General features: G+C 40.7%; 1 protein-coding gene across 1 annotated transcript in view; it reads left to right on the forward strand.

The window, feature by feature from the left end:
- Positions 1 to 25524, forward strand: part of LOC124799172 (synaptic vesicle glycoprotein 2C-like) — a 64579-nt gene extending 39055 nt beyond the window's left edge. Inside the window, exons 3-4 of the mRNA XM_047262710.1 lie at positions 13415 to 13576; positions 25358 to 25524. Coding sequence (XP_047118666.1) covers positions 13415 to 13576; positions 25358 to 25524 — 329 coding nt within the window. The remainder of the gene's footprint in view (positions 1 to 13414; positions 13577 to 25357) is intronic.
- The last annotated feature ends 1852 nt before the right edge of the window (positions 25525 to 27376 follow it).

Raw genomic sequence — 27376 nt, forward strand, 5'->3', positions numbered from 1 at the left:
TGACCTCCACCTGTTCAGATTCTGTCAATCCTTAGCTCTCACCAACATAGTCCTGCAAAGCCATATCTACCAAGCCCAAACCTCCTTGGAGTACGTTCTCTTGATCCAAAAAATTCCCCTGCCAAGCAGTCCCAAATTCCTGAAACCCATAGCACACATTGAAACTTTTACCTTCCAGAAATTAGAGTAACATGCACATAGCCACCTTAAAAAAACTCTCCACCCTGCTCACTTCCTTCTCCTACCATTGTCCACCACTGCTGCAACAACCTCCAAACCTCCCCCATGTCTCCCCATAGAGGACAAACCATATCTTGCAGACCTACTACATGTACCAAACTTTCCAAAACTCCCTCCCACTACCACACAGAGTCCAGAGCCTGCACAGACCTGAAACACAGTCATTAACCTTTCCTCCAGAAGCCTTAGCTCCACAGAAATACCAGTCCTTTCCAAAGGCCTCACCTTTTGCCCCACTCCCAAATTACATCATCCAAGACTTGTTAAAGACCTTCTCTCCTTCTCCTGGTCCCTACAGTGAAAACGCTTTTTTGCCCTGAACCCTACCACTCCAACTCAACCAAAGATCAATATTGAACCCTGCCTAACTCAGTTCACTCCTCCATCCAATTGTGATCCACCCTCAGCCCTCAAAACAAGCCCCATTAACTTTCTAGAATTTCTTAACGTGAACCTTGCCTCACCATCATTCCCCAAATCCCTCAACATGCAAACTAACCTTACATCCGCAGTAAGAACTGCGGTCCACCATCCAAAAATTGATGCCTACCTTTCAATCCTACCTGTGCACAAAGGCTCCACCACTATTGTTTTGACCTGCAAGGGTTATCTGGCAGAAGGGCTCTGCTGACTGCCACATACAGCCACCTACAAGTCTTGCCACAGTGAACTCATTCCAGAAATCCAGCAGGATCTCCAGTCTCCCCTCAAACCCTTAGACCCATCCCAGAACCTTTCCCTGGAGTCCATCTCTCTCCTCACCCCTACCACTCCCTACACTCCTATCTTCTACATGCTTTCTAAAGTCCATAAACCAAACCATCCAGGATGCCCTATTGTGGCAAGTTACTGTGCCCCCACTGTGAGAATCTCTGCTCTCGTAAACCAACAACATTAACCTGTTACCCGGAATCTACCCTCCTATATGAAAGATACCAACCATTTCCTCCACTGACTCTCCACACTTCCAGTCCCTTTACCACATGGTGCAGTGCTCATCACTATTGATGACACCTTCCTTTACACTAATATCCCTAATGCCCATGACCTTACCACTACTGAACACTGGCAACAACCTCCTTCTTAGTCACCATGACTAACTATACCCTCACCCACAAGTACTTCTCCTTTGAAAGCATTACCTACAAACAAATCTGGGGTGGAGCTATGGGCACCCACATGGAACCATCATATGCCAACCTAGTCATTGGCCATCTACAGGAATCCTTCCTAAACACCCAGAGTCCTAAACACCTCACTGGGTTCAAATTCATTGACGACATCTTTGCTATCTGGATTGAGGGTGAGGACATCCTGTCCACATTCCTCCAGAACCTCAACTACTTCTCCCCCATTTGCATCACCTGGTCCTACACAACCCAACAAAACACCTTCCTAGAAGTTGACCTCCACCTCAAAGATGGCTACGCCAGTACCTCCATCCATATCAAACTTACTAACCACCAGCAATACCTCCACTTCGACAGTTGCCACCTGTTCCATACCGAAAAGCCCCTTCCATACAGCCTAGCCACCATTGATCATCGCATCTACAATGACAAGCAGTCCCTCTCGAGATATACTGAGGGTCTCACTGAAGCATTCACAGACCTTGTACAAAAACAAATCTCCTGTGCCCTATTTTTTAAGTCTCCCACCACCTCCCAAAGTCCCACTGTCTGGCCACAGAGGAGCCTTCCCCTCATAATTCAGGACCACCCAGAAATGGACCAACTGAATTACATTCTCTGCCATGGATTTCACTACCTCTTGTCATGCCCTGAAATGGGAAATACCCTGTCCACTATCCTTCCCACCCCTCCCACAGTGGTATTATGCCTTCAACAGAACCTGAACAATATACTCATCCATCCCTACACAACCCCTGCTCCCAACTCCTTACCTCATGGCTCATACTCCTGTAATAGACCTAGATGCAAGACCTGTCCCATACATCCTCCCACCACTACCTACTCCAGTCCGGTCACAAACATCACTTTTCCATTAAAGGCAGGGCTATTCGTGAAACAAGTCACATGATCTACCATCTAAGTTGCAACCACTGTGCTGCATTCTATGTGGGCAGGACAACGAACAAGCTGTCTGCCCGCATCTATGGCCACTGACAAACTGTGGCCAAGAAACAAATTGATCACCCTGTTGCCGAGCATGCTGAAAAACATGACATCCTTCATTTCAGTGACTGCTTCACAGCCTGTGTCATATTGATCCTTTTCACCAATACCAACTTTTTTGAATTGTGCAGGTGGGAACTTTCCCTGAAATATATCCTATATTCCAGTAACCCTCCTGACCTCAACTTCATTAGTCATTGTCATCACCCATCCAGCCCTTTCCATGTTCCTGTTCCAGCACTACACAGTCCTCATTCTGCCATCACACCCAGTCTTTTTACTTCATCCTTTTCCAAAACCCCTCCCCCCCCCCTTCCCACCTCTCCCCTGCCTTCAGTCTAATCTTCTGACTGGACACAGCTGCCTTACCCTCTCTCCAACTCGTCCCTGTGTGTTCCCCAGCAGCACTGCACTGTGTACCACCCTTACCCTACTATCCCTCCCCCTCCCCATCCCAGCCTCCTCCTTACTCCCACCCATTCGCCACTCCCATCATGCACTGGTGCCGCTGCTTGCAGTGTAGCTTCAGTTGCCTGAGACTGCAGTGTGTGTGTGATTTGCATTTGCGTTTGTGTGTGTGTGTGTGTGTGTGTGTGTGTGTGTGTGTGTGTGTGTGTGTGTGTGTGTTTTTGATGAACGCCTTACTGGCCGAAAGCTTTATTTGTGATAATCTTTTTGTTGTGCCTATCTGTGACTCAGCATCTCTGCTATATGGAAATTAGATATAAACTCATCCTAAACTGATGTAATACAAGGTCAGTATCATTTGAGGCAAAAATGAAACAGTAGGCAACAGTAATTAAACCGGAAGTACTTTATGTATCTGAATGCCTAACACTGTTAAAAAGATGAACAAGAGGAACTGGAAAAGAAAGAAAGGAAAATACTCAGAAAAACTTTTGGACCACAAAAGAACAAAGGTAACAACTGGATAAAAAGAAGAAATGAAGATCTATACGGAAACATAGAAACAACCAAAGACATAATAAGAAAGAGGAGATTTATAGAATGAATGACAATAGGGTAAAGAGGATAATTTTTAATTTCATTTCCAAATTAAAAAAAAAAATGCAGTAACCCTGATTTATTTGTAGCAAATAATTTTCAACATGATTACAACACCAGAAATCAAAATAATTTTATGCTGCCCATCCACTGTTTAAAGCTTTATGCTCAAACTCCACATTATATGGGAATGAAAATTTATAACAAGTGAAAGGAAGAGAATTGCCTAGCATAAATTTAGAAAGCCTGAAAAAAATCCTTATATGAGAAAGTAATGCAGAAATGTTACTTTGTAGTAGAAGAATTCATAAATGACAACCTGAAAATTTGAGCAGGAGAGAGGAAGTACTTAGGACTGTTAATCCTAAAAGTTTGTTACTTTTGAAGAAAAATTATTAACTGCTTAATTAAGTCATTATTCAATACTGTATATTATATTACTACTATTATAAGGAAATTATAAACCAGTTTTTGTGTTTTGATGAGTCTCCTGTACTTTTAAGTCAATGGCTTGAAATTGTATGTTATGAGACAATAAACTTCTACTTCTACTGCAGCTGAAAGAGACAAGAAAGATCTTAGGAAAACTAAACGTTACAGAAGACACCATACAGATCAGGGAAAGTTTCAGGCTGCTGATCAGTCCTGTGAAATGTCCTGTCCAACAATGGAATTCACAACATAGGAGGGTGATGTCAAATGAGCAGAGGCTGGCCACTAGCCAATGCAGGAAGAAGTTCTGGGAAGATAAAAAGAAAAAGGTTGTACCTTTGTCTTAGGTTGTAGTGGTCCATAATTGGCCAAAGTCTGTAATATATAGAATTTGGCCAGTTATAGTTGATAAATGCAAGGATTATTGTACAGTCAGCCTAACAGCCCATGCATCCGAGTTGTTGACAAGAGTAATATATAGAAGAATGGAAAAGGAAATTGAGGGGTGTTAAATTACAACCAGCTTGGTTTTAGGAAAGACACTGGAGAGGCAGTTCCGATGTTGCAGCTGATAATAGTAGCAAGACTGAAGAAAAAATCAAGACATGTTCAGTGGGCTTGTCAACCTGGAAACAGCATTCAACAGTGTAAAATGGTGCGAGACATTCGATATTCTGTGAAAAATTGAAAAATTTGGGGTAAGCTATAGGGAAAAGCATGTAATATACAATATATGAAAGAACCAATATGGAACAACAAGACTGGAAGACCAATAATGAAGTGCTCAGATTAAATAGGGTGTAGGGCGGGGATGTAGTCTTTCATCCCTACTGTTCAATCAATACATCAATGAAGCAATGAGGGAAATAAAACAAAGGTTCAAGAGTGGGATTAAAATTCAGAATGAAAAGATGTCAATGATAAGATTTGTTGATGGCATTACTGTCCTTGGTGAAAGTGAAGAAGAATTACAGGATGTGTTGAATAGAATGTACAGTCTAATGAGTACAAATTATGAATTGAGAATAAATCGAAGAAAAACTAAAGTAATGAGAAGTAGCAGAAATGAGAACAGTGAGAAACTTAACATCAGACTTGGGGATCACAAAGTAGATGAAGTTAAGGAATTCAGCTACCTAGGCAGCAAAATAACCAATGACAGACAGAGCAAGCAGGACATAAAACACAGACTAGCACTGGTGGAAAGGGCATTCCTGGCCAATATAAGTCTACTAGTATCAAAAAATGTCTTAATTTGAGGAAGGAATTTCTGTGAATGTATGTTTGAAGCACAGCTTTGTATGGTAGTGAGACATGGACTGTGGGAAAACTGGAACAGAAGAGATTTGAAGCCCTTCAAATGTGGTGCTACAGAAGAATGTTGAAAATTGTGTGGACTGATAAGGTACGAAATGAGGAGATTCTCCACAGAGTCAGTGGGGTTAGGAACATATGGAAAACACTGACACAAAGAAGGAACATGACGATAGGACATCTGTTAGAACATTATGGAATAACTTCCTTGGTACTAGAGGGTGCTGTAGAGCGTAAAAACTGTAGAGGAAGACAGGGATTGGAATACATCTAGTAAATAATTAGGATGGAGGTTGGAAGTGCTACTCTGAGATGGAAAGGTTGGTGCAGGAGAGGAAGTCGTGGCAGGCTACCTCAAACCAGTCAGAAGACTGACGACTCAAAAAAGAAGTTCTGATTGATTACAAAGTTATGTGTCAACATAAAAACAGGGATAATAATAGTACTACTACTAATAACAATGATATTATAATAAAATAATAGTAATGTTGATAATAGTAATTACTAATTAATAGTTAAGAAAAATGAAATATTTATTTATATCAAAGCACATCACCTTTTAGTTTTTATTATTATTGTTATTATTATTATTATTATTTGTGTGTGTGTGTGTGTGTGTGTGTGTGTGTGTGTGTGTGTGTGTGTGTGTGTGTCCCTTCGATGATCATCTCCTTGTCTCCATTGTTGAGGTGGATCTGGAAGCTGTGCTGAAGTGAGACATGTGGTACTGCGGGTTCTGCACCATGTGTCACAGCTATCTTGGCTGCACATGCACATTCCGTGATGCAGCACTAGCATTCAAGTCTTCCACACTACTAGATGCAAGCATTAATGCTTCATAATTCACACTGATGCTACAGTGTTGATGTTGTGCACAATGGAAGGAGTTCTGTAATTGTTGTACCCTGGCATTTTTTATGCTGGAAAATTATATTAGCAACATTGTCTACTATTGTGCACCATTTGTTGTTTCTTATAAGCTCATATAGTGTTTAGTTAGTCTCTATTGGTTCCCTATTCCATTATAGGCATCACAGTTAAAGATAATGTGGTCAAGTGTTCCGATATGACAACACTGACAGACATCATTTTATTTCTTTACAAACTTCCAGCATGCTGGAGTTTCTGGGTCAGCAACTTCTGTTAATCAATACAATTAAAAACCAGTCCAAATTGCAAATATTTTAGTTTTAATTCGATGACTAGTTTTGGGCTGAGACCCATTTACAAATCAACATAACAAAGTCGAAAGTGGCATTTCCAAATATATCAAATTACAAATTTATTTGACATCTTTGGAAATGCCATTCTCAACTTTGTTGTGTTGATCTGTAAATGGGTCTCAGCCCAAAACTAGTCATCGAATGAAAAATAAAAAATTTGCCACTTGGAATGGTTTTTCATTCCATTGATTTTTCTTTCTTGCTAAACCTATAAAGGTAAACTGGATATGGCTCATGTTATATTATATAATGTATCAGGCCCTTACTAGGGTTTAGGTGGCCAAGCACTAGGCATTCTCGAATGCAGGTGAATATTGATAGACTCTATGACCTGTTTCGCTGTTGTTTCAGTCATTCTGCCATGTGCACACTTTTGAGTTCAGAAGTTGGGACTTGGTAGTTACCCCTTGGTCTAAGAATTCTTGGACTTTCATCAAGTACCCTTTACATAACCAGGAGAAGGCTACACAACATCTTGCAGTAAAGTCTTGTGGGTAGACTCTGAGGATCACTAGTGAGGCATCTGTTGGCGTAGTGCTGAAGGCCCTCGAGTCTAAGGAGCACACCTCTCTGTGCATTTGCAGGATTTGTTGTTCCATGCACACCGAAGTCAGTGCACTGAAACTCTTGCAGTATTGCCTGTTGTGGACATGACAATGGCATTATGATAGGTTCTCACTTCATACAATGGTGGCTTGTAGTTTGCTTTTGAGGCACAGGCAATTTTGTGTGTAAAGTTGCTTGCCTTATTTATAATTGTCTGAATGTATTGTGTCAAGTTATACTTAATGTCCAGTTGGACTCCTAGGTATCACTTGAGTGTCTGTCTAGTGATAAAGATGCTTTCTAATATAACTGTGGGATCTCTGTGTAATGAAAGTTGACCTTTAAGGAGTATATATGTGGTTTTTCTGTGGGGCTATGGTAAGTTTGTCGTTTACGCACCATCGCTGCATCTGGAGAGGACTGCATTTGCCACCTCCTCAAGCTGAGCCCCCGACACCACATCAGCTGCTGAGACATGATTGGCTTGCACCATCACTCGATCCACTTGTTTATCTTCTTCCAATTGGCTCAGGAGTGGTTCAATTCCCAGTGACCTATGAAGCTGTAATATAGACACTGAGGAACCTGTAGGTCTCACATCCAGGCAAACAAAGCAGGCCACCATAAATTATCAAATGCCCCCACAATTCAATTAATAGTGCTGTTGCGTATTTTTTATAACACAAGTCTACTATTTTGATCACTTTGTAAAATACATCTTCAATACATTTCCCTTTCTGAAACCAGACTGGCACTGATTAAGTGTGTGAATCTCTGTGTAAAAGTGTAAGCTGCCACAGAGGAGCCTTTCTGGAACCCTTGCAAGTGTGTTAATCAAACAGATTGGTCTATAGCTTTTAAAATTAGCCAGATGTTTATCCTCAGACTTATCTGTCAAATAGCTTTTGCTAATTTCCAGCTAGCAGGCACCCTATCCAATGTTAAGGAATCATTTGGTAGTCTAGTTAAAAATAGAGCAGTTCATGCTTTTATTTGTTTGAGAACTTCAGCATGGATTTTATCTGATCCTGGAGCTTTCCCACTTTTCAAGTTCGTTTTGGCTAGTTCTACTTCTTCTTCAGCAAATGGTGTGGTTATCAAAGAACCATTGTATTTATTGTTTAGCACATATCTATGTTGCCTGTAGACTTTGTTATCCTCTTGATCATTGTCTGGGAGGAGTTTGCCAAGCAGGTATTCTACTAACTGTCTCCATCTATGGATCCTCAGGCCATCTTCAATTTTCATTGTGGATAAAATTACTGGGATTTTTATTTTCTCTGACAATATTTTAATATAGTTTTCTCCACACATCTGCCTTCAAATGATTTCTCAGGTAGTTTTCCCATTGCACCTGTTTGTTTTGATGGAGCGGTTCTTGATATTGTGTCTTAAGGTCCCTGTATTATGCCAGTGAGGTGGCTTGATGGCTGCAGTGTGGACCCTCCGACAGTCCCTTCTGGCTTGCCTTGTTTGTCATCTAATGTCTGTCAACTCCAGTGACTATGGCATGTTCTTTAACAACATGATAGAATACATGAAATGTATTCACAGTTGCAAATGTGAACAACCAAAAGCTGTATAATGGAATGAGGACAATGAATATTTGTGCTGGACCGGGACTCAAACCTAGGTTTCTCACTTATCAGTTGCTTCACCATCTGGCTATCTGAGCATGACTCATGGCCAGACCCAAATGTCCATATGTTGTAAACCACATTTCTACAAACTGTACTTGTACATCCATTATGTACATTTCCATACAGGGGAGACATTTTACTTGAATGTTGCTCGCCCAGTTTCAGTGGATAAATACAATATTACAGTGCCTGTGTTATTCTGAATTATGAGACAGTGTTCCTTTGGACATGCTTGCATGTCCAAAGAAACATTGCATTGTAATTCAGAATAACACAGGCACAGCAATATCGAACATAATAGAAATTTTACGGATACATTCAAGTTACGCTTTTTGTATTAGTTCTTGTAATGCATGAACCCTTAGATCTATAATGCCTCATATTGTATTGACACTGGATTCCATTTCATGTAGGTTGTTCCAATTTGCTTTCTTAAATTTACGAGGGTCACTCCAAAATAAATGCACACTATTTTTTTTTAAATCCATCTTTTATTCTACATGTTCGAAAGTTTTACAGTGTGTAGATACATTCTTTAGGAACGATATATTCATTTCTACACATAATTTCCATCCCTCTCAACTGCCTTACTCCACCTTGGAAACAGCATCTGTATACCTGCACAGTAAAATTCTGGACCAACCTGTTGGAGCCACTGTTCGACAGCGTGCACAAAGGAGTCATTATCTTCAAACCTTGTTCCACGAAGAGAGTCTTTCAGTTTCCCAAAGAGATGATAGTCACATGGAGCCAGGTCTGGACTGTAAGACGGGTGTTTCAGTGTTGTCCATCTGAGTTTTGTGATCGTTTCCATGGTTCTTTGACTGACATGTGGCCGTGCATTGTTGTGCAACAGCAAGACATCCTGCTTTTGCCGATGGGGTCAAACATGACTCAGTTGAGCTTGAAGTTTCTTCAGTGTCATCACATATGCATCAGAATTTATGGTGGTTCCACTTGGCATGATTTCCACAAGCAAGAGTCCTTCGGAATCGAAAAAAACCGTAGCCATAACTTTTCCAGCAGAAGGTGTGGTTTTGATTTCTTTTTTTTTTTTTTTTTTTTTTTTTTTTTGTCCTTGGGTGAATTTGCATGATGCCACTCCATTTATTGCCTCTTTGTCTCTGGTGAAAAATGATGGAGCCATGTTTCATCACCTGTCACAATTCTTCCAAGAAATTCATCTCCACCATTCTCATATTGTTCCAAAAGTTCACTGCATACCGTTTTTCTTGTTTCTTTGTGAGCCAGTGTCAACATCCACCTGGCACAGACCTTCTTTAATGCCAACACTTTCAGTATTCTGCAAACATTTCCTTCCCCTATCCCAATGTAGCATGACAATTCGTACACTGTGATGCATCTGTCAGCAGTCACCAGTTCGTTAACTCTCTGCACATTTTCTGGAGTGTGTGCAGTACGAGGCCTGCTGCTGCGAGGGCAATCCTCAATATTGCCATGCCCGCTTTCATTACATAACCTGCTTGTCAACTGACTAACTGTACCGCCATCGACAGCAACATCTCCAAACACCTTTTTCAACGTCTTGTGGATGTTTCCCACTGTCTTGTTTTCACAGCACAGGAATTCTATGACAGCACGTTGCTTCTGACAAACGTCAAGTGTAGCAGCCATCTTGAAGACATGCTGTGATGGCCCCACTCACGGGAACAGGTTGAACTAAGTTTGAAAACAAGTGGGAAGGATGTATCTACACACAGTAAAACTTTCACACATGCAGAATGAAAACTGTATTTTTACAAAAATAGTGTGCATTTCTTTTGGAATAACCCTCGTAAATATTTCTGCCTTAATTAGGTTCTGGTTGGTATTATTTCACTTGAAAATTTTATTTACAGCTCTTCAGTTTATTAGTATAATGCCTATATGAGTATCTGTGCTGCCTCCATTGTGGTATGTCTCAGGCTGTCTCTGGTAATTTGTCCTCAGAGGTCAAGTTCTTCAATGATATCTACAACCTTTCAATCTCTATCATCTGTGTGTCTGTTACACCAGAGGGCACATTTCCCATTTTATCTGCTGTTATCAATAAACAATGGAAAATGCAGGATGGAATAATGATCTCTCTCTCTCACACACACACACACACACACACACACACACACACACACACACACACACACACACACACACATTCATGCTAACACAGCTCTCACAAACATGACCAGGGCCTTGGCAGCCAGAGACAGTGGTCATGTGCCAGAGACAGTGGTCATGTGTGTGAGAGCTGTGTTTGCATGAATGTATGTGTATGTTGTCTAATTCAAAAGAAGGCCTTTTGGTCAAAAGCTTACTTGTTTAGCAGTCTTTCATTGTGCGTGCTGTAGCGTCGCAGTTATCATGTGACTGCAGATTTTTGCAGTAAGTTTTGTTACGTTATGGCAAGCTGTTTTGGAAGCCTGCAGTATAGTAGCATTTGGCAGCAGCCAACTTGTGGCCTGCCGTACATGTCATAGCCACACCTGTCCCTAAAGCAGACCATGAGAATGCTCACTGGGGCGCGTACTAGAATCATTTATTCACCTCACCTGAGAAACTAAATAACTACATTAAATATTATCTGTTTTATTCCAAATTTGGTACCTGACCTTTTGTTATTCAGATGAACTTTGTGTCAAAATTTGATACTGCTACCTATAATAGTTTCAGATATATAAAAAATCCATTAAAAAAGTACTTGACCAACACTTCAGATTGGAATTACAATAGTTTATCTTTTGGTATTATTTAAAAACATAAACAGAACTCTCAGTGTGCAGAATTAATTAATTGAGATTTTCATATTAAAATTTTAATTTTCATTTTTGTAATATAAAATTCAGACAAAATTATTATTTGTATCTTATGTCCTTGTGGGAGTAAATGAGAGTGAGTGAGAGTGTGTATGTGTGACATATGTTAAATTTCAAGATTTATTTCATGTAATGCATTACACAATCATAGCATGGGAAAGATATTTGTACCCACATTGCTGATGATGTATGTCCAAGCGTACTTGTTTTTGTAAGATGGCAGCCAGAATAATTATTTGCAGAGCAATGTTTTCCTAAAGTTACCTCAAGATTAATTTTTGTTTGGTTTCAATTAACAAACATTATAGTAATAATTTGCTTGTCAAAGTGACACCAATTAATCTGATGAATCTGATGTAGTGATTGGGTCAGAACAGTTTAGGCACTATATAATCTTGAAATATTGGTCTGATTGGCTGTTCATTTTGATCAACCAATCAGAGTAAAGTCTTTCCCATGCATTGGAATGAGTCATATGCACTGAAAGCAATGGCATTCAGGCAGTCGTGGACTAGCTGCCAGACGAGAAGGTCATGTTAGAATTGTCCGAAAAAGTTATTTGTAAAATGAAGAAGTGACTGTTGTTTCGCATACAGTTTATATTGTTTTGCAAGCAGATGTATTTACGGACAGTTATGTGAAGTTTGGGAGATTTTGGAGTGTTTGTTGTAGAGAAAACCGCATGTGAAACTATCTGCCTTTGTGAAGAATTCTGTGTGGCTTGTTCAGTATGCATTTACAGAACATTCTTTGGCGAGCATCTTCCTTTGAAGAATCCACCGAAAAAGGACCAAGTGTGCAACTAATTTCATAGCAGAGTACTGACTGTATTAATCTCGTAATACTTCATGCTGGGCTTAGTACATTTCTGGCTGTCTTGCGTGTGATATAAGCTGCATGAACTAGTAGTAGATGTGCTATCGATGTAAATGTGGGCTTGTTGACACCATACCTAAAAGACAATAAAGAACATTAGTCTTGGGAAGCAGACATTTTCCATGAAGGAAGGAAGCATCCACTTTTGCCCATTATTATTAGAGATTTATGGGTTTATTTTGTTACCTGAGTTACGCGGCCTACGCAGTCGGAAGTATGAGCGATGGTTTTCTTCAACGCTGCTTTTAACATCATCTACATAGTACCTATGAATGCAGAGCAATGGATGGTGAACAAATGCTGTACTGAGGTAGGTGTACATTAATTTTCAGCTTGCTTCACTCAGTGCTAGTGATCTTTTTAACACCACTCCACCACACTGTATGCCACTCAAAATCTCCACTTTTAGTGAGTAGTAGTCTATCCTTTCCATAATACTGCTGTTATCAATGAGTTTTTAGCATGTGTGTAGTAATCCACATCTCTGATCTTTTCAATATATGGTTCTATTTGATGAATTATACAGAAGGGAGGATCAGTTGTTGAATTAAAGTACTGTGTGCTGGGCAGAGACAGCTACATAGTGTTCATCACTCGTATGATGGGAGCCACTTAAGTTATCAGCATATCAGCTCCAGTAAAATGCAGCATAGTATGATTTAGAAATGATGTCAGTCACTAAAAATAAAATAATGAATTTTTTGTTGTAGAACACAGGTAATTTATTCCTCAAACATAAGTCTGGACAATGTTTATATTGGTATATACAAAATCTGATGCTACAACTATGAGTTGTAGTGGAAAATATAAATGTTACATTGCTGTTTATGAGCTTATATTTTTATATCAGGCTTATTTTACATACAAAATGAAACAATGGAAAATCCGGGCTGGATCACCCCACCAACCAGATCGCTTCTGCCATCATGCACAGTTGCTCGCTGTCTGGCCTCAGTGGCCCGAGACAGTAATTATGTGTGTGTGTGAGTTGTGCTTGTGTGAATGTGTGTGTGTTTTCTATGTTAGAAGAAGGTCAACGGCCCACCTGTACTACGTCCTTTTTTGTGCCTGTCTGTGACTCAGAATTTCCTCTGTATGTTTTCATAATATTACTTTACATAAAATATACATATAAATTTACCATCCTCATAGCAAACTAATTCTTAATTTCAGTTGTGTTCTTTTTTTAGGGTTTGGCTTATACAATTACCTAATACTTGTCACATCTCTGGTGTCTTCCCTGTCACATCAGTTTGGTGCTTCTTCATCGTCATATCTTCTACCAGCAGCACAATGTGATCTTGAAATGAAGCTGTCTGACAAGGGTTTGCTAAACTCTATTTCATTTGCAGGTAAGTTACTGATTAGCATTTGTTAAAATACTGTAGTCATTAATTTCTTTCTTTCAATATTTTTTTATGCATGTGACATAGTTACTTAACTGTACACCAGTCAGTTCCCATTCCTATTTAAAGTAAGTATTCTCACCATAGTAAATATTTCCTTTTAAAAATACTTTTTTCAGAGTTGATGCTTTCTTTCTAATTAGCTTGATTAAATATAGCTTTAAAGTTCTAGTAGAACATAAATAATTAACGAGTAGACCATTCATCGAATAGCGAGAAGTGTTGAACCATCGACAGGCACACACAAAAGAGAGAGAAAACAGCTAAGCTTTCAGAATACATCTGTTGTTGAGCTAGAGTATCAGATGGGGTGGATGGAGGAACAGAGAGAGTTGAGGCAGAAAAAGGGGTTGTGGATGGGTAGCTGGTGGCTCTGAGGGAGGTAGCAGGTCTGTGGGATAGGAATGCAGGAGGGAATGGGGACAGTTGCACAGGCTAGGCATGTGATGCACAGGTACCAGAGCCTGAGAGGTGCAGTGTGCAAACTGAGGTGATGTGAACACAGGTACTGAAAAAGGGTGACACGTCAAGGGAAGGGGAAACTGGTGGGTGAAGTGTATGGGGACAGTGGGTTAATGTGGATTAAGGCCAAAATGTTACAGGAGCAAAGGATGTGTTACAAGCATACAAGTAGTTCAGAAAAGCTGGTGGTGGAAGGAAGGATCCATATAGCCTGGGTTGTGAATTAGCCACTGAAATTGAGCATGTTGCACTGCTACATGGTTAACTTTTGTTCTTAGCCACAGTTTAGTGGTGGCCAGTCATTCTGCTGGACAGCTGGATTGTTGTCATACTGACATAAAAATCCGTGCAGTGAATGCAGCAGAATGATATATGTCATGGCTGCTTTCACAGGTGGTGTAACCTCTGACGGGGTATGATCAGCCTGTGACAAGACTATGGGAGGAAGTGCTGGATGGGTGTACTGGGCTTGTCTTGCACCTGGGTTTTCCGCTGGGGTATGGTCCCTGTGGTGTAGAGTTGGGTGTGGGAGTGGCATAGTGGTAGTCCAGGAAGTTATGTATGTTGGGTGGCTAATGGAATACCACTGTAGGAGGGAGTGGAAGGTACAATCTATACAAAATCCCAGTCCAGGTGCAAGATCTGCCCAGTCCACTCACCCAGCACTTCCTACTCCAGACCTGCCACAGGTTTATCCTACCCCTCAGAGACAAGGCCACCTGTGAAAGCAGTTGGGTGTGGGAATGGCATAGTGGTAGTCCAGGAAGTTATGTACGTTGGGTGGCTAATGGAATACCACTGTAGGAGGGAGTGGAAGGTACAATCTATACAAAATTCCAGTCCAGGTGCAAGATCTGCCCAGTCCACTCACCCAGCACTTCCTACTCCAGACCTGCCACAGGTTTATCCTACCCCTCAGAGACAAGGCCACCTGTGAAAGCAGCCAAGTCATATACCAATTCTGCTGCAATCACTGAACAGCTTTTTTTTATTGGTATGACAACCAACCAGCTGTCCATCGGAATGAATAACCACTGCAAACTGTGGCCAAGAACAAAGTTAGTCACCAAGTGGCACAACATGCACGTAAGCACAAAATGCCAGATATCAGTGGCTGGTTCACAATTTGGGCCATCTGGATCCATCTCTCTACCCTCAGATTTTCTGAGCTGTGAACATTGGAGTTTTCCTTGCAACACATTCTTTGCTCCTGTAAGCCTACTGGGCTCAATCTCGATTTGACCACTGTCCCCACACCCTCCACCCAACAGCTTCCCCTTCCTCTCTGCTATCCATTAAACTACTGTCCCACACCCTCCACCCAACACCTTTCCCTTCCTCTGTACTGTCACCTCCTCCCAATTCACATCTCCACAGCACCTTCAGCATGCACCACACTCCACCAGCTCCGGCACCTGCATTCCTACCCAGCAAACTGGCTGCCTCCTCCTCAGCCACTAGCTACTCAACCCCAACCTCTCTTCCTGCCTCTAGCCTCTCTCCCCCTCTATATATCCCGCTTAGTACAGTCCTTACCCATCAGTCCACATGCTGAACTGAAATTCGTGCATTGTGCATCCAGCTAGCACCATCTAGGGGGGAAAGGCATCTGACTCTGTGTGTGTGTGTGTGTGTGTGTGTGTGTGTGTGTGTGTGTGTGTGTATGTGTGTGTTTTTCCCCTCTAGCTTGAGAAAGAATTTATTTTCAAAATCAAAAGTTATATGTTTTCTTTCTCTTCTGTGTGTGCCTGTTGATGACTCAATGCTATTCAGTGAGTGGTCTTTACTCTTAAATTATTTACTTGATTAAATTAACTATCGTGTGTGTGAATAGCATTAAACAATATAGAGACAGTTTATTGTTAATAGCACACACAAATTAGGTTCCTATGATTCCCTTATTCCCTTGTTTTTTGTTATAACTTGAGTCATTCCACGCCAATTAAGGTTCACCTTCATAATGGGATCTGTGAAATTTAATGAATGAATGTGTATTTGTGTGGATGGGAAGGAAGAGGAAGGGGGGGGGGGGGAGGAGGGAGGGAGATGGAGAGATTACAGAACTGAAAGATAATTATGAAAAGTTTTCTAGGGACTTGCTTTTCTTTTAATTATGTTATGCTGATGACATCATAATGGGAAAGCATGAGGATGTGAAATAATGCAGTACGTACATTAACAAAGAAGCACAGATCTCAACTCCCACATTTCAATTTGCTGTCACTAAACATAACAGTTGTTGTATGTTTATGTGTAAAATATTCTTGCAGGAGAGCTTTTGTGAAACTTGGAAAGTGAAGATGAGGTACTGGCGGAAGTAATGTTATGAGTACAGGTTGTGAGCCATGTTTGGGTAGCTCAGTCGGTAGAGCACTTGCCTGCGAAAGGTAAAAGTCTCCAGTTCAAGTCTTGATCCTCCAGACAGTTTTAATCTGCCAGGAAGTTTCTTATGAGCACTAGATCATCTAGTTTTTTTATGTAAGTAATTACCCGCCCCCCTCCAAATAATGTAATCTACTAACAAAAAATAATAAACAAGGTATGTAGTTATATTTTCTTGGACATGCATACTGGTGAAAGCTGAAACTGGAAAAATCATGTACTAGACCTGCTAAAACATTTAGGTTCAGCTACTTTCACAACATGAATAACTGCTAAAATGATGGACTTAAATATCAGTAAGATAACATGTTGTTGTTGTTGTATCTTAACTCATAAGATTTATTTGATGCAGCTCTACACATTAGTTTATTTTGTGCAAGCCTCTGCCTCCCTACACAACTACCACAACCCTAAATCCATTTTTACCTGCTTACTGTACTTAGGCATTGGTTTCCTTCTACAATGTTTAAGCCCCACTCTCCCCCTCCTCCATCTCCATCTCCATCTCCATCTCACACACATCTTGTAGTACCAAACAGATGATTCCTTGATGCCTCAGGATGTGTCCTATTAACCAATCTTTTCTTTGATTCATGTTGTGCCATAAATTTCCTATCTGTCCATTCTGTAGCACCACATTTCAAAAGCTTCTATTCTCTTCTTATCTGAACTGTGTATCACCCATGTTTCACTTCTGTATAAGACTATATTTCACACAAGTATCTTCAGTGAAGAATTTGTAACACTTAAATTTACATTCAGTGGTAACAAATTTCTCTTTTTCAGAAATGCTTTTATTCATATTTTCGGCGTGCAGTTTATATCCTGTCAGTTTTTATGCTACCCAAATAGCAAAACATGTCACCTGCATTCTAATATCATCATCATCATCATCATCATCGTATACATCTGATTCAATTTGAAAATTTTCATTTCTCTTTGTTTTACTTTTGTTGACGTTCATCTTATAACCTCTTTTCAAGACATAATCTGTTCTGTGCAGCTGATCTTCCTAGTCCTAAGATAACATCTTTGGCATATTTTTCTACACTGATGTCATGTAGGATAACATTTTGAGGTATCTCCTCACTTAGGCAAAAGTTATTCAGTATGAAATAAAGTTGTTGAAATCACATGTTGGAGTTAGATACATATGAAAAACAGTCATAACATTTTAATTATCATCTCAAAAAATAAAGATACATGATTTTTGCATACCAACAAAAAAAAAACAGTTTTTGATAATACACTGATTAGAAAAAAAATCGCAACACCAAGAAGGTGTTGTGCAATATAAAAAAAAGTTGGTAGGTGTGTCTATTCAAATTTCATGCCAGCCACATATGAGTGGTGCTAGTAGTGCCACTATGAGGATGCAAATGAGTTTTCCTTTAAATACATGCTATAATAGTCATGAGAGTTAATTACCTTTGAGTGTTGATATGGTAAGTTGATGCTAGTCAACAATGCCTTTAAGGTGACAAAGATGGCATTATCAACCCTTGCTAAGTCTGAACGAGGTTGTTCCTTCTGTGATATTGCAGAAAGACTTGGCAGGAATGTAGCCACTGTACATGATAGCTGGCAGGGTGTCGCAAGAAAGAATGGTCGCAAGACTGGGCTCCAGATGGCCACATGGCACTACCGAGAAGGAAGACCATCGTGTTAGGCATATGGCGTTGGTGCCCCATACTGCATGTGCAACAGCAATTTGAGCAGCAGGTGGCACCACAGTGACACAACGAATTGTTCCAAATTGGTTACTTCAAAGACACAGTTGCCACAAGTTCTGGAAATCAGGGAATATCAGGGAATTTCAAACGTATCAGGGAAACATGAGGGAAATTTGTAAAAAAAGAAACACTAGAAAAACCTTGTTTTTGTCTCAGTAGATGAAATGGTTTGTTTACTGAGACTTCATGCATCATCACTGGCTGGGTGCAGCTTAATATGTGCACCTCTTTCCTACTCCCTCATTCTTACTGCTTCTCGCCTTCCTACCACTCCCCTCAGTTTGCAGTCAGTGCTGCCACCACTTCCTGCCACTAGCCTAGCAGCTGCTGATGGGAGGCATAAGGGGTGGTTTGTTTTGATCTTATTCTCAGAGACTGTTGATGCAGTGGCTGGAGACATTTGTCATGTATGCATGAGTTGTGTCTGAGTGTTGTGTGAATGCGTGTGTGTTCCCATTTTCTGGCAAAGGCTATGGGAGTAAATTTAATTGTGACAGTGTGATTGTCTTTTCTACATGTCTGCCTGTGGCTCAGCCATCATCTTTATGGTGAGTTGCCACCCATCTTCATTAGTATTGATTCTCAGAGTATTTGCCAATTATCTGTTGCACGGATTGATTACCATCATCTCATTTCATCAATACAGTGTCAGTTACTTGTGAATAGCTGGCTACATGAGTGGACTTCCACAATGGGCCAAAACCACAGGCCATTTCTGTGGGTATCTCTAACGGATCAGGCCTGCCGATCTGAAGCCCATCGTTTCCCACTAACTTGCAAGCCCTGCCCGTCCGACCTAGTCCCACCGATATGCCCACAGGTGGCATAATGCAGTGGATTTTTGTGGTTTATCTATGGACCCAGGGCTCCTGTGCTCCTTGGCAGGCCAGAGGCCATGGGTGATGGAATTCAGGAAGTGCAACTTTCTCACTGCAAGTACACTCCTGGAAATTGAAATAAGAACACCGTGAATTCATTGTCCCAGGAAGGGGAAACTTTATTGACACATTCCTGGGGTCAGATACATCACATGATCACACTGACAGAACCACAGGCACATAGACACAGGCAACAGAGCATGCACAATGTCGGCACTAGTACAGTGTATATCCACCTTTCGCAGCAATGCAGGCTGCTATTCTCCCATGGAGACGATTGTAGAGATGCTGGATGTAGTCCTGTGGAACGGCTTGCCATGCCATTTCCACCTGGCGCCTCAGCTGGACCAGCGTTCGTGCTGGACGTGCAGACCGCGTGAGACGACGCTTCATCCAGTCCCCAACATGCTCAATGGGGGACAGATCCGGAGATCTTGCTGGCCAGGGTAGTTGACTTACACCTTCTAGAGCACGTTGGGTGGCACGGGATACATGCGGACGTGCATTGTCCTGTTGGAACAGCAAGTTCCCTTGCCGGTCTAGGAATGGTAGAACGATGGGTTCGATGACGGTTTGGATGTACCGTGCACTATTCAGTGTCCCCTCGACGATCACCAGTGGTGTACGGCCAGTGTAGGAGATCGCTCCCCACACCATGATGCCGGGTGTTGGCCCTGTGTGCCTCGGTCGTATGCAGTCCTGATTGTGGCGCTCACCTGCACGGCGCCAAACACGCATACGACCATCATTGGCACCAAGGCAGAAGCGACTCTCATCGCTGAAGATGACACGTCTCCATTCATCCCTCCATTCACGCCTGTCGCGACACCACTGGAGGCGGGCTGCATGATGTTGGGGCGTGAGCAGAAGACGGCCTAACGGTGTGCGGGACCATAGCCCAGCTTCATGGAGACGGTTGCGAATGGTCCTCGCCGATACCCCAGGAGCAACAGTGTCCCTAATTTGCTGGAAAGTGGTGGTGCGGTCCCCTACGGCACTGCGTAGGATCCTACGGTCTTGGCGTGCATCCGTGCGTCGCTGCAGTCCGGTCCCAGGTCGACGGGCACTTGCACCTTCCGCCGACCACTGGCAACATCATCGATGTACTGTGGAGACCTCACGCCCCACGTGTTGAGCAATTCGGTGGTACGTCCACCCGGCCTCCCGCATGCCCACTATACGCCCTCGCTCAAAGTCCGTCAACTGCACATACGGTTCACGTCCACGCTGTCGCGGCATGCTACCAGTGTTAAAGACTGCGATGGAGCTCCGTATGCCACGGCAAACTGGCTGACACTGACGGCGGCGGTGCACAAATGCTGCGCAGCTAGCGCCATTCGATGGCCAACACCGCGGTTCCTGGTGTGTCCGCTGTGCCGTGCGTGTGATCATTGCTTGTACAGCCCTCTCGCAGTGTCTGGAGCAAGTATGGTGGGTCTGACACACCGGTGTCAATGTGTTCTTTTTTCCATTTCCAGGAGTGTACATTGTACAGTGTATCATTTTGTAGACATGTTATTTAGTCTACTACATTTTAGCACTTTGAAAATAATTTATATGTTAGAAAATATGAGCGATAAGAAGGAGAAAATTGTGACAGTCACTGGCAGTTTGTACACTGTGTACTCTTATTTTCGGCGTGCCTTATACACTTCTTTCAAGAGGCCTACATTTTTCTGAGGTTATGTCTGAAATCAGTGAAGGTAATCAGTAATGTTATTTTAAATCTGTCTTGACTCCAAGGAAATGCATATTTTTGTCACCGAATGTCTTTTGTTTTATTGAAATAAAATAACAACAGTGGTCTTAATAAAACACAAATACCATTTATCTTGCTTTCTCCATCTAAAAACAGTTCATTACAAAAGATGTTGACATTAGTACTTAAGATTTTTGCTCATGAGGGGAAGAAACACAGAAGTCCTTACATTTTTTTTGTCAACTTATGTCTTTGCTTACCCTTGAGATCTCGAAATTAGTCAGGGAAAAATGCTAAAACTTGTCTAGAAAACAGGGAAATATAAGGGAATTTCACCTGGGGAAACTTGTGGCAACCCTGAGGACAGCTCTGAGCCAGATGCCCAGTAGTGTGCAGTCTACTGACCCCAAACCACTGCCATTTGCGACTTCTGTGGTGTCAAGTGAGAGCTCATTGAAGGGCAGGGTGGAGGTCTGTTGTGTCTTCTGGCAAAAGCTGGTTCTGCCACAGTGCCAGTGATGACCATGTGTTGGTTAGAAGAAGGCTAGTTGAAGGCCTGCAACCAAACTACCTTGACATACACCAGGAGCACTCTCGTGGTTATCCCACACAGCCTGACTGAAAATTTGTTCATCGGACTGGTGATATGACCCATTGAACTGCCATTCATGAATGTCACTCCAGGGGATGTTTTCCAATAGGAGAACTCTAACCCACATGCTGTTGTTGTAATCCAAACCGCTACAGAGTGTCAACACGTTGCCTTGGCCTGTCGATCACCAGATCTGTTTCCAATTGAGCACGTACTTGACATCACTGGACGACAACTCCAGTGTTATTCACAAAAAGCATTAACTGTTTCTGTATTGATAGACCAAGTGCAACAGGTGTGTAACTCCATCACACAAACTGACATCCAGCACCTGTACAATACAATGCATACATGTTTGCTTGCTTGTATTCAACATTCTATTGGTTATACCAGTTATTAATGTACCAGCGTTTCACATTTGCAATGACTTATCTCGCCATTACATTAACTTGTGATCTTGCAATGTTAATAACTTGAATGTGTTACCTAGATAAACATATTCTTGAAATTTCATTACTCTACTTTACATTAATTATTTTTTGGTGTTCTGATTCTTTTTCCGATCAGTGTATAATATACTTGCACAGATAGAAAATCTAATCACCAAGTGGCAGCAGGAGAAAACATATATAAAAGCTGAGGAAATGTACTAGCTTTCAAGGCCAGTGGCTCCTTCTAGCAGAAGAGTTGAAAGGGAAGGAAGAAGGATGATGGTTAAAGGAATGGCGAGATTTAGAAAATGGGGAGGGCTACAGAAAAGTTACCCAGAACCCCAGATCACAAGAAGAAGCCACCTGGTTTTGAAAGCTTGCACATTTCCCTAAATTTTATACGTTTTTTCTATTGGTGCCACTTGATGAGTAGATTTTTTATCCATCCAGGTATACTTTAATTTTTGGTTTGTCTGCAGGAACATGCCAACAGTCCCGGTACATATTGAAATTCCCATGCAAAAGTAGCGTAGTGTGCTACTAGAGGGAGCAAAATACAATGGTGCAGCTTGTGACCACTCCATCAGTGGAGTGTGTCAATTTGTTTTGGCTCTTCTAACTGCATGTTACAGTACTGTAGTCTGTTTCATTGTGAACCAGGATTTCACTAAACTAAAATTTCATTACATAACTTTAAGCTTTGGGTAATAATTAAAACTTTATCACTGCAACTCATACATCATGGTCACAAAACCATTTGAGTATTGATGGAATTCATTGCCAACATTACATGAGAGATTGAGAGTATACAGATAATTCACAAAAACAATAACAGAAAGAAAAGTGTTGTACATCACACTGTTGTGAAAGAGAATTTGACACAGAAAGAAGTCATGTAGGCATCATCAGAACTTTTTGCCAACTTACCCATGGAAATAGAAGGTCTGATAGGTAAATTTTCAGATGTGGATTATAATTATTTCTCCTTAACATAGTCCTACTGTAGCACAGATTAATTCTGGAATAGAAATAAGTAATCTTTTGTAACTGGTAAATGGTCAGCTTAGGATCATATAAATACTTTTCCTATATGTGTGTAATTTTCATTCAGTTGACATGTTTCCCATGATGACATTTATAGTGTATTCAATATATGGCATATATAACTTGTAGAAACATACCAAACTGAGCTGCTTCTTTTATCACTGCTGTTCTGGATCACTAACACATGAGGTTTCGTTTTAGTGCAATCATTAATTCTTATTTTTGTTACGTGTAAGAGGTCAGTGCTATCTTCCTCAACTTTGTAATATAGTGGTTGGTAAGATTTATACAAAACTGTCTATTTTTGAACAGAAATTGTAAGCTATTCATCTACATCTGTTCAAATGGTTCAAATGGCTCTAAGCACTATGGGACTTAACATCTGAGGTCATCACTCCCCTAGACTGAGAACTACTTAAACCTAACTAACCTAAGGACATCACACACATACATGCCTGAGGCAGGATTCGAACCTGTGACTGTAGCAGCAGCGCGGTCCCAGACTTAAGTGCCTAGAACCACTCAGCCACAGTGGCCATCTACATCTGTATCTAAATCTGTATGATCACTCTGCAATTCACAATTAAGTGCTTGGCAGAGGATCCATAGAACTGCCCTGAAGCTATTTCTCTACTGTTCTACTCTAAAACAATGCATGAGAAAAACAGGCGTTTAAATCTTTCTGTGCACGCTCTGATTTCTCTTATTTTTTATGGTGATCATTTCTTCCTATGTATGTGGGCACTAAAAAAAACATTTTCACACACTGAGGAGAAAGTTGACAATTAGAACTTCATGAGAAGATCATACCATGAGGAAAAATGCCCCTATTTGCATATCATAACCGTGCCACTCTCGCCCCTACTTCCCAATAATACAAAACGAGCTACCATTCTTTGAACTATTTCAATGCCCTCATTCAATCCTATAAGATGTGGATCCCAGACCATACTGGCATACTCCAGAATAGGACATACAAGCATAGTGTAGGCTCTTTAGTAGACCTGTTGCATTTTGTCAGTGTTCTGCCAATGAATCTGAGTCTTTGGTTTGCCTTACCCACATTAACTATGTGATCATTCCAACTTATTTGTAATTGTAATTCCTCAGCATTTAGCTGAGTATACCGTCTTTAGATTTATCATGTAACAAAAATTTAGTGAATTCCTTTTCGTACTCATGTGGATGACATTTTTCATTACTTAGAGTCAACTGCCACTTTTCACACCATATGAATATCTTGTCTAAATCATTTTGCAGTTTGTTTTGCTCATCTGATGACTTTATAAGACAGTAAAAGACAGCATCATCAGCAAACAGTCTAAGAGGGCTACTCAAGTTATCTCCTAAGTTCAAATGGTTCAAATGGCTCTGAGCACTATGGGACTTAATATCTGAGCTCATCAGTCCCCTAGAACTTAGAACTACTTAAACCTAACTAACCTAATGACATCACACACATCAATGCCCGAGGCAGGATTCGAACCGTAGCGGTCGCGCAGTTCCAGACTGAAGCACCTAGAACTGCTCGGCAACACTGGCTGGCTATCTACTAAGTTGTTTAAATAGATCAGGAACAGCAGAGGGCCTGTAAAACATACTTTTGGATTGATGGAATGTTGGAATTCAAGCCCTTGATACAGAACCTTTTTACATCAGGAACCATAGAGAATCTGAAATTCATCTTGTATGAGGACCGATGGTTTAGAGTAGTTTTAATAATTGTTGATAATTAATGCAGTTTCTAATAACTGCTTAATTTTGTGAATGTGAGAGTACCTCAAAAAATAAGCTACACATTATTATGACTGACCAAATAACTTTTGTTGAACGCTGCAGTACACTTCAAAGTGACACAGATATGTTACTGTTTTTCACGAAGTCTCTGTAAACAGTGATCAGAATGTATTACCAATTGGTCAGTTCATCAACAATAGAAATATGCTCCTTGGGTCATGGAGCCATTTGAGTACTGCTAGATGAACATCCTTGTCAGCTGTGACTGCTTTCTATCATGTACCTTGATTGCATGGACATTATCGTCTGTGGTTGATGTCAGTGGCCTTTCTTCCATATCAACATCATCCTCATCTGTATGGCCATGGTCAGATTTTTTGCAATGTTTCACTATATCTAGACACTTGGTACATACATGATAAGAAAATTTCACAGTTAATCTGTGTGTAATTTAGATGTTTTGCTCACAAGCAACATACTGTTGTCTGTACTTCAACTTTGGAGATGTTTCAATTTGCCTTGCCATACCCCTCCCACACCATGGTGCACCTGTTATCCATACTGCAGCAGAACTGTATCTATGGGGAAACCCAGAACTTGTGCTCTCTTGTGACAATGTACCACATTTTTTCACAATGTTCTTAGCATGGACAACATGTTCTTCTTCACAGGGATTTACTGTACTTGATAAATGAATTAATTCAGAAATTAACCTTTGTTGCCACATACATAATTTCTTGTAAATGTTGACACTCATTTCTTTTTACAGGGATGGTTGCAACATCATTTCTGTGGGGTTTCTTGTCAGACATGTATGGCAGAAGAAAGCTTCTAGTCATAGCTTACCTGTTGGATGGAACTGTAAATTTTATAGGGAGCTTCACCCAGAGCTTTGCACTTTTAGTAGCCATGAAATTTTTGAGTGGTGCAATGTAAGTTCTTTTTAGAGTAAAGAGTAATTTCATATGACATTCTTGGCTGGGGATTCTGAAAGGTGGTTGACACTTAAATTGAAGTTTTTTTTTTCATTTGTGTGCTTTGATTTTTTTTCCAGAAATGTCATAGCAATGAATCTTTATACATGTGTGTAGTTTGCAGCAACATTCATTGGCTGGCAGTAAGTACATTATGAAGTGCACATAAATATGTCCTTATTTAGCATAATTTTATCCTAGCAGAAATTACTGTGTACAAGCTGCTGTAGGTACATGGTTATATTGCACAAGTATATTGTGAAATAAGTTAAAATTAACACATGACCGTGAATTTTTCAAATTGCTGAAGCCTAATGCATAGTCATCTAAACAATTTCAAATGATGCTGCTGTTAGCCTTTTATATCTCCCACAACTGTGCTGCAGTGTAGCCAAAAGAAAAAAACATGTGCAGAATACTCAATGATATCAGTTTCTGGGATCTCAGAAAATGTACAGAAATTCCTGGATATAGTATATACCATTTAAGCATTATTTTGCAGAGTAATGAAAGTCTCAGTCATGACCCACATAGCTTAAGATCCCTGCTGAACGACTTCAATAAAAATAAATAAAAAATAAATAAATTGTAAGAATAAATTAAGAATTGTTCACTATCAGTCCTCACAGTAAGAACTGAGCTGTTATTTGTCTGGTTGAGCATCTGTTCTGTGCGTTTTTTACTCTTGAAGTAGTAAAGCAGTATCATTATCCTAAAGTGAATGTCAAAGTAGCATTATCCAATGAGCAACTATTCTTAAAACAAATTTGTGATTTACCAGTGACACTGTTATTTTCGCTGTTTTAGAGTACATAGCTCAGGATAGAGAAGTGGGTGAAAGCACCAGAACACTAAATTTTATGGAAGTTGTTTTCCCAACATTGTCTTGATTTTTCTGATGAACTACTTGACTCTGTTGTCTCATTTGCCTTTAAAAGAAACAATTTATGAAAATACCTGTTACTTGTGAATTATCACTTCTAAGTTTTCCATTCAAATTAGTAGACATGTTTTCTTGCTCTAAAATCTGTAGCCCTGTCTCTTGTTGTACTGTACTCCACATAGTATTAAACCTTTATTTGAACTGTTGATTTCTGGCAAAATGTGCATACTTGTAGACTTGTGAATAACTTTTCTTAACAAGTTAGAATAATTCTTCTAACACACCCAGATAGCTGTACGTGTCAAAATGATGCTCAGGATTTGAGCTGGTGTGCTGGCCGCAGATCAAATCCACCCAGCATATTAATGATGAGGGCTAGTCTGTTAGTCAACCTTGACGTGGTTTTTAGGCAGTTTCCCATATTTGACTAGGTAAATACTAGGCTGGTTCTCAAGTCCTGGCTAAGTAACACAATTCACAAACATTTTGAAAACATTCACTCTCTTTCCCATGCAGGACACTGTATGCAGACAGTTGTAGTAGACGTATTACCCTCAAGGGGTGACAGGGTAATGATAGGAAGGGCTTCCGGCCACCCCTTTAATGTGCAACTAAAGCAGGACCATCACTTGTTCTTGTTAACAAATACACATATAAAAAAGAGTTTTGCATCACCTCAGTTCCAAGAGTTCCTGAACCTGTACAGAAAATTGGAATAGAGATCAACATAAACATCATTTCCACCCTTTCTATTGCTCATGAAAACCACAGACTGCATGTTGTACCACCGTACAGCAAGACCTTTTAGGTGGTGGTCCAGATTGCTGTACACACCGGTACCTCTAATACCCAGTAACACATCCTCTTGCATTGATGCATGCCTGTATTCCTTGTGGCACACTATCCACAAGTTCATCAAGGCACTGGTGCT

The sequence above is a fragment of the Schistocerca piceifrons genome, chromosome 5 (genome assembly GCF_021461385.2).
Source record: "Schistocerca piceifrons isolate TAMUIC-IGC-003096 chromosome 5, iqSchPice1.1, whole genome shotgun sequence".
Taxonomy (NCBI): domain Eukaryota; kingdom Metazoa; phylum Arthropoda; class Insecta; order Orthoptera; family Acrididae; genus Schistocerca; species Schistocerca piceifrons.